Genomic DNA, 12802 nt, shown 5'->3' with positions numbered 1-12802 from the left:
AATAGAAAAATTTTACTGAATATCCTCTGTTTAATGTAAACAAGGCAGGAGGCAAAACAAGGAGCATATAGTTCATATAGTTACACTATTTTACAGGGCACAGAAAGCATCAGGGACCATGGTTTGAAAACCCAGGATGAGACGCAATATCAGATATGGATTTCCCATGTAGCCCCAAGTCTTTTACGTCCTCCTTCCATTTTATCTAGCACTCTGCTTTAGTTAGTATTTCTTTTAGCAGGACAAATAGCAGTAATAAAATGCCACCTGTGAAATTACACAGCAGGCTATGGTAGAAATTACCATGCATTTACAAAGCCAAAGCCATGATTACTTGTGCCCTGTAAAATCGAGTGCGACAACCTTTACACTAATCATAGTGTAAGCAAGCTCAGGATTCTGGTCCTTTTATATATATATATATGTATATATATACATAGGTGATGTACAACCAGACTCAAGCTGTGGCTCAAGTCACAGCTCTTATATTGCACAGACAAATACATAGTAAGAACATTACACAGACAGGATCTGAATACCAGGAATATTACAGTCATATGAGAAACTAAGGACAAACTTGTTCTACCAGAGCTAGTACATGGCTTATTACAAAATTACCTGTATCAGAGTCTAAATCAAACACATACTGTAAATGGAAAAAGGAAGTAAAAAATGTGTCTATTTACACACATGTGCATCAGGATTAGAATGTGGTTTGGATCTGCTTTTTGAAAGATAAAGTTACTCTAGTATTACCTCTCAAGTATTTCAATCTAATACTAGTGGCCATATTCTCTAAGGTGATATGCACTTGCATTTCCCACTGACAGCTGGAGGATCTGCATGTGCTGTGGGTTTCAGGCCATGTATCTTCTCAGGTGTCCACCTCTGGGTAATAAATAACCACATACACACGTACACAGAAAGGAAATGGGCACTTCAATGACATGCATAGATCAGAAAGGTGAAAACATGGACCTGGACTAACTTCTAACCTTCTGTTTTTAAAGAAAGTGCATGAAAAATATCACACAAAAAAAACCCACAATGAAATGAGTTCCATCTCTTAAACAAAATTAAATCACTTTTACAAAAATAAAGGTCACTGTCACGGTAGTTCAGGGTTTGTAGGCAGCGCTCACAAAAGCAGTTTAGACTAAAGCAACCTGAAGGATTGCTTTGCTTCGATCAGGATAGATCCAGGTCTTATAAATTCAGCACTGAATAACATTTGGCTTGCAAGAACATTGCCAATATTGCTGGAGACTGAACAATTACATCCTGAATGAGTGCTTATCCTTACATCTACTTATTTTCCTCATGGACAAGCTTGAAGGAATTGTGCTTGCAGCTCGGTAGGCTGTTTTGCATTAAAATGCCACAGAGGTTGCAGCAGTCCTTCCAGAGGCTGACTGACACAATTCCTCACAGTGCAATGAGCTTAGGTGCCAGTGAAAACAACAACTACAACAAAAGAGGTGATGTCAATGCTTTCTTTTGAGATCAAGCATCTCTTGAATGGCTTTATAAACTGTTGTATTACTTGGAATGCTCTTGCAAGTTCTGCTTAACATTTTTCTCACTTTCATTTCTACTAGTAGTATTATCACTTCCAGTTTGCACTGAAAATGGGACATTAGAAGTATTCTGGAACATACACTTTTAAGAAAATAAATAATGAAAACAAAAAATTTGAGGAAGGAGTAATTAAGCTGAAGCCAAACCAACAAAGACCCAAATTCAGTAAAGCATCAGCATCTGTGCTCAACAGCTTAACTTTGTTCATGTAAAAACCTGTGATTTAGCAATCAAATTCCTGAAATGAAGCTTTAGTTTAACTGCTTTTCTGAATTGGGACCTTATTTATAACAAAAGCAAGTATTCAATATCACTGCAGAGACACTTACATGCTCTAAACTATGTGTTGGGTATGTTACCCTAACAAAGCTTCTAATACAGACTGACTGCAATAGACATCACTAAAAATCATTTGCTACTTTCAAGGTATGTTTCTAAAGACCAAAAATGAGAAAAATGTCATCTTTTTAGACTTTATCCTATGATGCTACTTGAACCTGCAAACACTTTGGGGCTAAATTCAGAGAAAAAGAAATGTTGAGGAGTTAAAACAAGCTTGAGTTTGCCAGATAAATGCAACGCATTGCACACAAACCTCCCAGTTTAGGGAGCCACTGAATACAGGTTTCACCTGCCAAAATGATTCCCCAGTTCCAGAACTGCTCTTCCCAGGTGAACCTTTACTGGAAGCTTTTACAGCAGGACCTTCCACATTGTTGTGACAAAAATAGATGTAGCCCATTAACTGTGACACTGCTGTAATTAACCTGCTAACTTAAAAGTCCTCTCAACAACCAGGTTCCATAAATGTTAAAAACCAAGACCTCAAAGGCATAGATGGATTCAGAGCAGACTCTGACTCTAGGTACAGTCATGTAAGTCCAGAGAAATTCTAATGACTGAGTGAATCAGTCCATATTTGCATAAGAGCAATCACATCTGAAAGGGGCACCAGCTGTGCCAACAGGGTAGTAGGAAAGATAAAGGTAGAAGACAATGTAAACACAAGGAGCTAAACTCTACCTTACCTGCCTACACTGTTGTGTTCATTGGAGGGAAAGAGGTACTACACACTTGTGCAGAGTGGGACAGGTCTCTAATCCAAGCCCCACAGTGTGACTTGAAGCTTAAAGCACTTGAAGGCTAAAGAACCTGACAGTGCACATGTGGCAGTGAGCTGCAAGAACTGTCTGAAGCACAGGCTGCCATCATGCTAGAGATAGAAGCAAAGCACACTGAGGTCCGAATGGCCCTCTGCCTGAAGTGCAAATACCTGCCCTGACTGATAGTATTCATAATGAAACAGATTCACTGAGAGACATCTCTGCATCCCAGCATTATGGAAAGCAGGAGAATATTTTGGTCCTGTATAGGGTATCAACTGAACTGGCATCAGTGAATCTTTTGCTGGGTGCTACTGTGATGGTTAGATAAGCAGTAAAAACACTGCTAAAAAGCATGAATGCTTATGCTGCCAATTTTCAAGGCACAAAAGATTCTTAAACCAATTCAGGCTAAATACCAATTTAAAAGAAATCAAAAATACTGTTTCAGCAACAACTTCTAATGACCTATAATTAATTGCCCTGTAAATGTGACGTAAGTCAAGCAACTAGAATTCACATATAAAAACCTAAAGCAAATGTAGTTACACAGACAACCTGAAGAGCAATCACATGGAATGACAGAGGCAAACATGCTAGGAACATGTACGCTTCAGATATATTTGTTACAGATGTGATGCTGAATCAGGATTAATTCCATTAGTATTGATTTTATACTGATATATCTCTTGGATGAATCCATTGGGGAAAGAGGCTCAGAGTTGTCTTTAGGGTTCACCAGAACAAAAATGATTCCTCATTAATATATCCTATTGTGTACGGATTGGTAGGGTTCTTTTAACCTCTTCTTTTTCAATAATATACATTGCATCTATAGCTGTGATTTCCTTCCAACTGAAAAGAAAAAGAATTAAGAGATAAAAATGTTAGAAAATTAATCTGCTTTTGAAAGTAATATGGTCACAAAAGCGAACTGGTGCACGTGAGCCCCAGAGCATACAAAAGACCCAATTCTCTAAACATCGTTGTTACAACAGAATAACCAAGGTCTGATGTCTGTGGTTCTTCATGCAGCTTTTGCAGCTCTTCACACAGTGGCTAGAAATGCAGTGTACTGGTTTCTCTCCAAACTCCTTCAGTCGTATTCTAGGTCCATTTGAATCCCTCTCTCTTGCAAAGTCAACATCTGGTGAAAGCAACTTGTCTTGCCATTCTGCCAAATGTCAACTGACGCTCTGCCAGGAGGCACCACCTCTTCTTATCGGGGTGTTGTCAATAGTCTTTTCGACTGAAACAAGCTGGGTGGCTTTACAAGCCTGGCTGCTCATCAAGGCTGCTTATGGCGTAGATGAGGCATGATACTTCACAAATGCAATTGCTGCCAGCTCTTTGCAGAACTCTTCCAGCACAATCACGCCCTCTAGTAACGTCATGTGGTCAATGCTGAGGAAGGAAAAACAGCAGAGAATCAAGATTCCAACCTAAAAAACCCAGCCATGGCTCTTGGAGAATGTGCAATGTTTACTTACATGGGCCCTTCTGGCTCCAAGCCCAGCAGGCGTTTTCTGACCAGCAGAAGTTTGGGAGTGAAATCCGGGATGCGCTGGATTCTAACCATGAGGTCCCCGACGACCTGGAAAGCACAATGCCATCAACACACAAAGTTAACACCTTTGCAGAGTGTCTGGCAGCAAGGTTAAATGAACCTTCTGTGCCCAGGATGCAGCCTCACAAAACAAGCTACCAAAGAGAGGGGTGGGTGCAGAAAGTAGAGATACCAAAGGGCAGGAACTCCGGAGCCTTACCTGCCGCAGCTACAAATGTTATTACATATTTTAATTAATGATTAATTTGTCTTTAGTAAACGTTGACACAGGCAATTGATGAGAAAATTCCTGGATTTAGGGAAAGCACAAGAGGAGAGAGGGAAGATTCTGTTTGAAATGGGGAGGGCTGCAGGGGAAAAAGGGAGCTAAGCCCTCTGTAAGTATTGGGCAAGCATCATTAACAGGCTCCCGACCAGCTTAATAACAGCTGGTGAGTGGGACAGGCGAAGGATCTCTGACTGAGGAGACTGCAGTGTGACAGGCACTCAGCCAGCCCTTCAAGGATGCAGGTCTGGCAGGAAGAGATGGAATCAGAGCTGGAAAGGAAGGGGATTTTGATAAATCCAGGACATTGCTGTCAAGAACAGTCTTCATCAGAAAAAATAATTAAGAGGATGAGCAGAGATATTCATCCAAGCACAGGATATTCAGGAGTGTCATTTGCTTGTGTGTGTAGTATCAAGACCATCTCTTTCCCCTCCAGGTGCAAACCTGTACTTGGCCTGCTCCCAAAGCACTAGGGGATGTTGCCTGCAAGTGGCAACGTGACCTAGTCCAGTTTAAAGCAACATCATTGCCAGGGGGGATACTCTGCACAATGAAGCTAAGCAAACAATTCTGAAGATACAGAATCATAGAATGGTTTGGGTTGGAAAGACCTTAAGATCATCCAGTTCTAATGCCCCTGACATGAGGACACAGAAATATTCCAATGTTTTTGGTAGAAAGTCCAATATCTCGATTCAAATCAAGAACATAAGTATCTACTTTCAGTGAGAAACCATTTGCCAACTTAAACTACCCAGCAACTACTATCACTAAGTACAAAGCTAATAAATACATCAGTGCTGTATAGCCATATGTAGGTATTAACTGTGTGTTTACTCACCCTGACAATAACTGAGAAGAGAGACCTGCAGCCAGAAGCTAGGTTTACATAGGGATCCAAAAGGTATTCGTGGATATGAGGATGGGGAAACAAGGCCAGTTTGGACAACACTGAAGTAACTTGTAAATTCACATCATAGGGCTGCAATAAAACAGGAAAACACAGAGCTCAGTTATTTTCATGCTGGTTTCTTTTCATCCTGCCAGTGTTTGTTTAACTGCTAGAACCTTATATAAAGGGTTATGAATAAAGATCAAAAAAACAGATTAGAAGTCAGGCCCAAACCCTCTGCTTCCCACAATAAGAATGATGTGAATATGACAGTTTGATATTAGATGTTATTATCTGTTTAATTGCTAGAATCACTTGAAGCTTTTGCACACTTGTTTACTTTAGGATAAATCCTTTTCCTGTAAAACATTTCTTCAGCTCAGTAGCTAAACAAATAGCATAGAATCAGCCTAGATTAAACATCTGCTTGCTTCTCCTGGAGAATATACTGTAAAGTATATAAGCTGAGGAAATGAGAGAGACAAATCCACATTTACAGCTAATATGGTATTTCTCTTCCTCTACTTTATCTTCAAAAGAACCATTGCAGAAAGCCCAGTCATCTTGTGGAAGCATGCTATGGGAGATAAGACAGTCCTAGACTGGGAAGATAGTATGGAATTCTAACTCCTTTCCCCAGATCAACCAAATGGAAGAGGCGACACTGTCAGATGCCGGAAGACACTCATCAGTCATATGGAAAAAATAGTTCCTAACTTTCTAGGAAAAAAAATAGAGTGCCTGGCTTATAGGATTTACCACTCCAGTGAGAACCTCATTTCCATAAAAGCAAATATTTTCATCATGGCTTCTTTATGTTCCAAGTACTTTTTTTCCATCTTTGATTTTCTCATCAGAGTGAAAACAGGTTGACATTTCAATTCAGCCCAAGTTTGAAAACCAGTGGCATTTCCTTCCATCTATTCAGTGGTGGAACAGGCTGTGCTGACAAGAGATGGACAGACATTCCCTTGGTACATCCCCATGCCAGTCTGAAGATGTTACCAAACACACATAGTTTAATTCAACCTTGTTGATTTTACCTGAATCAGATTACAGGGCCCTCATTCAATCTCTCTGACTGCATATTGGCAGTAACATCCTCAGTGGCATAATCACATATAGGAGAGGATGATTTCATGGCCTCAAATTATCATCTTTATGCTCTCAAGTTAGCATCCTATTGCAGAATCAGAGAACAGACTCTTCCCTTCCAAACTCTGTAAAGTTTGGAAGAATTCAGCTTCAGATTAGGACAGATATATTTAGATATGTCTAGATGTCTAAGCTCTCATTAGCCTACTCAACAGAGACCTTGATAACACTTGCCTACACAGCAGCACCTCGTGCAATCTCAGATGCTCAGGAGTATCTGCTGGTCTCTTGGCAGTTCCAACAGAGGGTGGATTCTGCGAGATCCGTGTTATAACCAGGAGCCTATGGGAATATCTTGGGCATCACAAAAATGGCAACAGATAGCTCAGTTCAGGTACCCAAGTTGAGCCTTCAGTCAATGAAGTCAAGGAAGCTGAAAGAGACACCTACTTGCTCTTCAGTCTAAAAGCTCCAGAGCCTCCCAGAGCTGTTCTGGCAAAACTTCCACTGACTAGATGTGGGCACATAACTAGGTTCCTTATTCCTCATTCATTACCACACACTGCTGCATTGCAATGGGAGTTGTCTTATAGATCTTTTGAAATGAAAGTATGTATTTCTCCCAGTAACTGGCAGTTATTTCTGTACTTGATATTCAAGCAGTAGATTCATTCCAACCTGCTAACAAGTGAAGCTTTCAGATCCTGGACCAGAGATGCTATAGGTAAAAGAGATCACTACATTTTAGTTACTGTGGAAAACTTACTCTGCAGACAGAAACACAAATTCCATCCAAAATCCATTCCACTGCCTACCTAGCTGAAATGAAGAAGGTCTTTAGAGCTGTCTGAGTCAGTCAATTCATTAGGAAGCTTTGAAGCCATGAGCATTATCTGGTGTTCACAAGAAGAGAAGGAAACCAAGCAGTAACACGTGCTGCATTGTTCAGACAGATTGCTGTTGTGATTTGAACTAATTGAGAGCATTAAGGAAAGCTGCTTCTTCCCATGGAGCTTTTATTTCTGCCCATATGTCAGCAGACTCAGTAAGGCAGCTTTATTATCAGGTAACATGCTAAAAAAATTATAACTAAAAAGGTTAAAACCAGCAAAATTTGCAGTTCAGGGAATTCTTACAAACTTCTTAGGAAACAATCACTTCCATGGAAATGTGTAATACCACCAGGAGGAAGAAGGCACTATCTGGCAGATGACAGCCTTGAAACAAGTTACTTCACCATCTTCTGTCAGAAACTAAGTTAATGATACCTATCACCTCTGCAAAGTTGGCTGATATCTACTGAGAATACGTGGTAATACCACAAGAACTACCTATAGTATTGTAACAAAGAACAGACATCGAACACAAGCTGTTAGTAACACTGTGTCCCCACTAAAGGCTTTTCAACATTTTTCACTTTGGACCTTGGCACCAATTATATCAGAATTGCCATTGACAGGATCCAGGTTTTGCTGTTTTGGACTGTTTTGTTTTTCCCTATGTGATTTATGTGTTTCACTGTGAATAACCCCTAGGAATTTTAGAGGCTTGGTATGATACAGTAAGAATTTGCCCCTTCTGATTCAAACAGTATATTTTAATTTACCTGGTGTCAAGAACCATTTTTGACACCACAGATCGTACCATTTTGCTTGACTAACCCAAATGCTGACAGGTAGTATATCAAACTGGGGACTGTGCTTCCATGCCAGATGCTAGTTCTGTTGTAATCATACAAATCTGACACTACAGAAGTTATAGAAAGTAAAGATCTTTCAAGCTACAACTTGTGTGTCATTGCTCAGACGAGGTTTTCATATCCATGAGGCCTGCTTTTCCTATGAGCTGATGATGACCAGTCTTCATGACTCCAACCTATAACCATTTCATCTAGTCAAGTGTGCAGAACGTGTTTACTGGAAACAAAATCCAGAGAATATACACCATAGGAATGGAAGTATTTGACTTTCTTTTCTCACTTCTGAATTGTAGAAGTTGGTACTCTCAAACATCCTTCTCCCATAAGCACTCACAGAGCTTACCTAGAGACTACTACTGGCTTCCTGACCCATCTCTTATTTCTGGTCAATGAAATGTCTGGTACCAAAAAAGTGGCTAACAAAGATAAGAGAGTTTATTGCTCACTACTTCTAGTAAATTGACATTACTGATCACTACAGGATCCTGCAATCTACAGAGACCTGCATCAATGACATGGGACATTACACAATAATATGATGCTGTAATAGACACTGCAGTAATGAAACTTCATGGGACCTTATGATGATTGTCCCTTAGCAGTGATGGAAGTATCAGAAATTGAATTAATAACCTGCTTTTCCTTACCTGATCAAGAATCCTGCCCATTCTTTCAAACAGGACTCTCAAAAAGTGTCCTTCAAAAAAGGATGCTTCTAAATTGCACTTTTCCAAAGGTCTGGGAGATCCAGGCCACTCCCACCGTAAACAGATGACACAATAATCCCGGAACTAGAAAAATATAGCAAGGAAAACAGACTTAAGCCTCAATGGAAATCATTTCATTTCCTTTTAATAGTACATACACCTTAAAACCTTAATCTGTAGCTAAATGATAAATGTAAGCTCAAAAAGAACAGTCATTCTAAAGTAAACACTGTCAGTTTCTATGCAGGCAACTAATTTTCTTCTTGACATTCATGCTACTAGGGTAGTTTCAGAAACAATGAGTGGAGAAGACAGCTCCCAAAAAGCAGATGGGGCCAAAACACAAAGCAAAGCCAACAATACACATCCTGATCAGGGTTCCTCTAAAGCAGGAACTACATTTGTATACGTTCTTGTTGACATTTTGTTACCACACTTCCACTGAATTACAGGTAGCTTATTTTGCTATTCAGTCTATATTGCTCCCTATTTCCCAGGACAGGAAAGGCACGTATATATGCAGGAGCTACAGATGAAAAGTACTTCAGGGCTTCCTCTTCCCTCTGTTTCCAATCACCCACAACAGTCTTTCCCAATGTCTGTCTCTGATTTGCTATGGGCTGCCTGATGTCTCACTTTCAAGGAATTGCACCTTGAAAGGAGCATAGGTCATAGCAGTGAAAATAACGAACACAGGAATAAACAGTAGCAAAAGAGACAAAACAGACTCAGCAATTCTTCACTGCTTATAGCTTACCTACTTGTGCAGGCTCCCAGGAATAGAAATATGGAAGCAGAACAGCTATTTGGAAGTAATAACAGCAATAGGCAGGGCTATTCTTAGGGGGGAAATATTTTATGAGTAGCCATAGCATTGTCAGGAAGTGACAGAAAGCAATTCTGTTCTCTAATAACTCCCAGAATACTCTTTCTCCCAAGACATGAAAGAAATACAAAGATGATATGTGTTTTCTGGCATCCAAGAATAGAACATAGGGGAATTTTACATCAACCTTTTACTTATTCTCCCTTTCTTTTCAGGAGAGACCACAGATAAAACAATATCATAAATACAGAAGTCCAAGCTTCCCATCTTAAACTGCTGATATCATAATCCAGGGGTTATGAAACTTTTGAATTACCTACTAACATAGTTCCCTCAATTACTCCACTCCTTTGCATAAACTTTTCTATTCTAGAAGATTCACAGGGCTTCAATAAACTGCAAATAGACAGTGACTGTCTTCTAACCAAGGAAACATTAGATTATGTTGGTGAAAACAAACCCCACTTTTATTTCCAACCAGTCAATCATAAAGCTTGCCCTACCTACCAAAACTCCCAATTTGAAACCTGAATGCCTTTGGCTGCACATTCCCTGTGATGAGCCTTTATTTTTAAAGTCCCAGATTGCATAACTCCTATGCAGCATTTTAATTTCCCTTTAGTCCTTTCAAACAGCTTGGCAGGCAATTCTCCAAGAGAATGCAGATAAATGCAAAAGCAAATTAAGAATCTATCTGCAGCTCAGATTTTCTCTCAGTGTGTTTGTTATATGAATATTAATGCATTTAATGTCATCCATTATTCCCACTAGAGTAATACAAGGTGGATTCACCATCAAAAGATCTCTCAAGGTAAGTCTTCATTAGAAACTAAAAATTGAAGTTTCCCGTCTTCCATTACCAAAGATGCATTTATTAGGGCTATTTATAGAACCACCTGGGTATTCTCATAAGCACTTCAAACTCTGAAGGACTAAGGAAGACTTTACTGACTTACTTGTCTGTGGGCATCTCTGAGGTAAGTATCATAACCTGTACCCTCCACGTGGTATGACGACTTGGCTTCATCGGGTACGAGACAGAGGAAACTAAAGAGAAAAGAAGTACATTAATGATTATCTATAATCCAAAGAGCACCAGATCAATACGTTCTCATCACCTGTGACAGTCGACACAACACTGAATTGTCTGGCCAATTAATCCAGTTTCTGCCATAATTTTATGTGTAGAATAGAGAACACAAAATCTATTGAAGCACGTCTCTTCTAGCTGCTGTTTGTAATAACAAGATGCCTACTTCAGAACTTCTGTATCTAGCACTAGAGGTAAAACCTTGGTGGAAGCATTTTATAAGAACCAGCAGACAGAATGGAGATGAAAATGAATATTCATAACCAGGACAAGTATTTGCTAAAGGTCAGACTCCATCTTACAAGAGCATAAGGAAAATTTACTGGGGAATAAATGAGCCAAAAAGGAAGGAGATTTACAGTTAAAATTCTTCTTAACCTACTGTATAGGCAGTCTTATTTACCACAGTTAGTTGGTGGAACATGTAAGAATGCACAGGACTATTTGAATATAAATGTCCCAGTTACAAATAGCTTTTGCCAGGTATGCAGCACAAATACTCTATGTCCTGATTACTTCACCAATATCTGACCTAAAAAGCATGAGGAAATTCTGAATCTTAGAGGGAAGCTGTCTTTGAAAAATAGCTAAAACCCCTAAAATTTCTGGACAGCAAAATAAAACTCAGTCTTTGCAGCCTGTTTCCAAATTTCAGCTTTCCCCACACCCAAAGAACTGCTGGAAGCTCCTGTTAGATTTATATCCAGAAATATGGAGGAGATGACTTTTAGTATGGAGCTCATCTTAGCTGAAAAAATACAAACTGGCAAAACACTGCAACTCCTGAAAACATTTCTGTTCAGTGACAGAGACTGCAGGAGGTGAATTTAGGAGAGTGTTCTTTATGTCTTTGCTCCAAACCATGTCCACCATCAACTATATATAGCAGTACTAGGGGAAAGAGGGCAAGAAGTGATAATGCCATTCCATGCTGGCTGTCCTTGGGCTGTTTTCCTCTGGCTAACACCTTTGATTATTTCTGGGTAAGTAGATAGGTCAGCACTGAAATACCAGTGCTGCTTTGCTACTGTGTATTAACAGAGCAAACAGCAGTTGTCCTAATACTAGTTGCTAAGAGAATTACCATCACTAAGTTGCTTAGAGCAGAGCCTGTCCTTGTTGCAATATCCAATTTGCGGCATGTCTAACACTCATGAAGGTATGTTGCAGGTGACAAGAGGTGCCTCTTGATTTTAAGGGAACAGAGAGTATCTCCAGCTTGGCAATTATTTGCTTATATGTATATATGTTCAAGGAGCTTTAGGAAGTTTGAGGGTATTTTTGCCCCCTAAGGAATTTACTGCAAGATTCCCCAGGAAGGCCAAGTCTGTAACAGCAATTTAAGCATAGCAAACATGTTTGAGAAAGGAAAGTTGTATAATCAGTGAGGCTTTCATCACAAATTCTCAGTATTCAACTCCACTATTATCTGGAAAGTTATTCTATTTTTCTCATTTCTGTTGAATTATTTTTACTTATTGTAAGCTCTAATCTTTCAGGAGTAGCTTTCTGATAAAATGCCACATAATTTCCTCTGTGGAGTCATTTTACCAGCTGGCAGAGAATAACATCCATTACAGAGTACATTTAATTTGCACAGTGTGTGCAGACACCCACACATTCAGAGAGTTCTTTAAGTGTCTGTTTCTCACCTATTTACAATTTTATGAACTTCAGTCTTCCCATCGTTCTTCTGATGTTCTGGACTGACAGGTGGAGAAGGACTGAGCCACTCCTGCGTTGACAATGTGTTATCTGGAGACAGGTCAGTAAATAACGGATCTTCCTCTAGGTCTCTGTGAGATTGTATTAGACAAAAACATTATCATTCACAGCATGTTACAGGAGGCAGGAAAATGTGTGGGTCAAAAGGCATGATTTCTATTCCAATTCTCTGAACAACTAGGGTGTTTTCCAGAACAGTATCATAGGCACATCTTTTTACCTAATTAATATCCAGAAATACCAACCCTTACA

General features: G+C 39.6%; 1 protein-coding gene across 4 annotated transcripts in view; it reads right to left on the bottom strand.

Annotated features, from left to right (window-relative positions):
• Positions 1 to 3278: 3278 nt before the first annotated feature.
• LOC101876914 (protein FAM160B1) overlaps positions 3279 to 12802 on the bottom strand; it is a 39438-nt gene continuing 29914 nt past the window's right edge. For all 4 annotated transcript variants that reach the window (XM_034062056.1, XM_034062058.1, XM_034062057.1 and 1 more), the window contains 6 exons: positions 12478 to 12621; positions 10692 to 10782; positions 8850 to 8993; positions 5358 to 5498; positions 4172 to 4275; positions 3279 to 4085 (listed from right to left, as the gene is read on the bottom strand). In XM_034062056.1, coding sequence (XP_033917947.1) covers positions 3980 to 4085; positions 4172 to 4275; positions 5358 to 5498; positions 8850 to 8993; positions 10692 to 10782; positions 12478 to 12621 — 730 coding nt within the window. In that variant the 3' untranslated portion in view covers positions 3279 to 3979. The remainder of the gene's footprint in view (positions 4086 to 4171; positions 4276 to 5357; positions 5499 to 8849; positions 8994 to 10691; positions 10783 to 12477; positions 12622 to 12802) is intronic.

This window comes from Melopsittacus undulatus, chromosome 4, assembly GCF_012275295.1.
Source record: "Melopsittacus undulatus isolate bMelUnd1 chromosome 4, bMelUnd1.mat.Z, whole genome shotgun sequence".
Lineage (NCBI taxonomy): Eukaryota > Metazoa > Chordata > Aves > Psittaciformes > Psittaculidae > Melopsittacus > Melopsittacus undulatus.
This window is presented reverse-complemented; position numbering and strand designations above follow the sequence as displayed.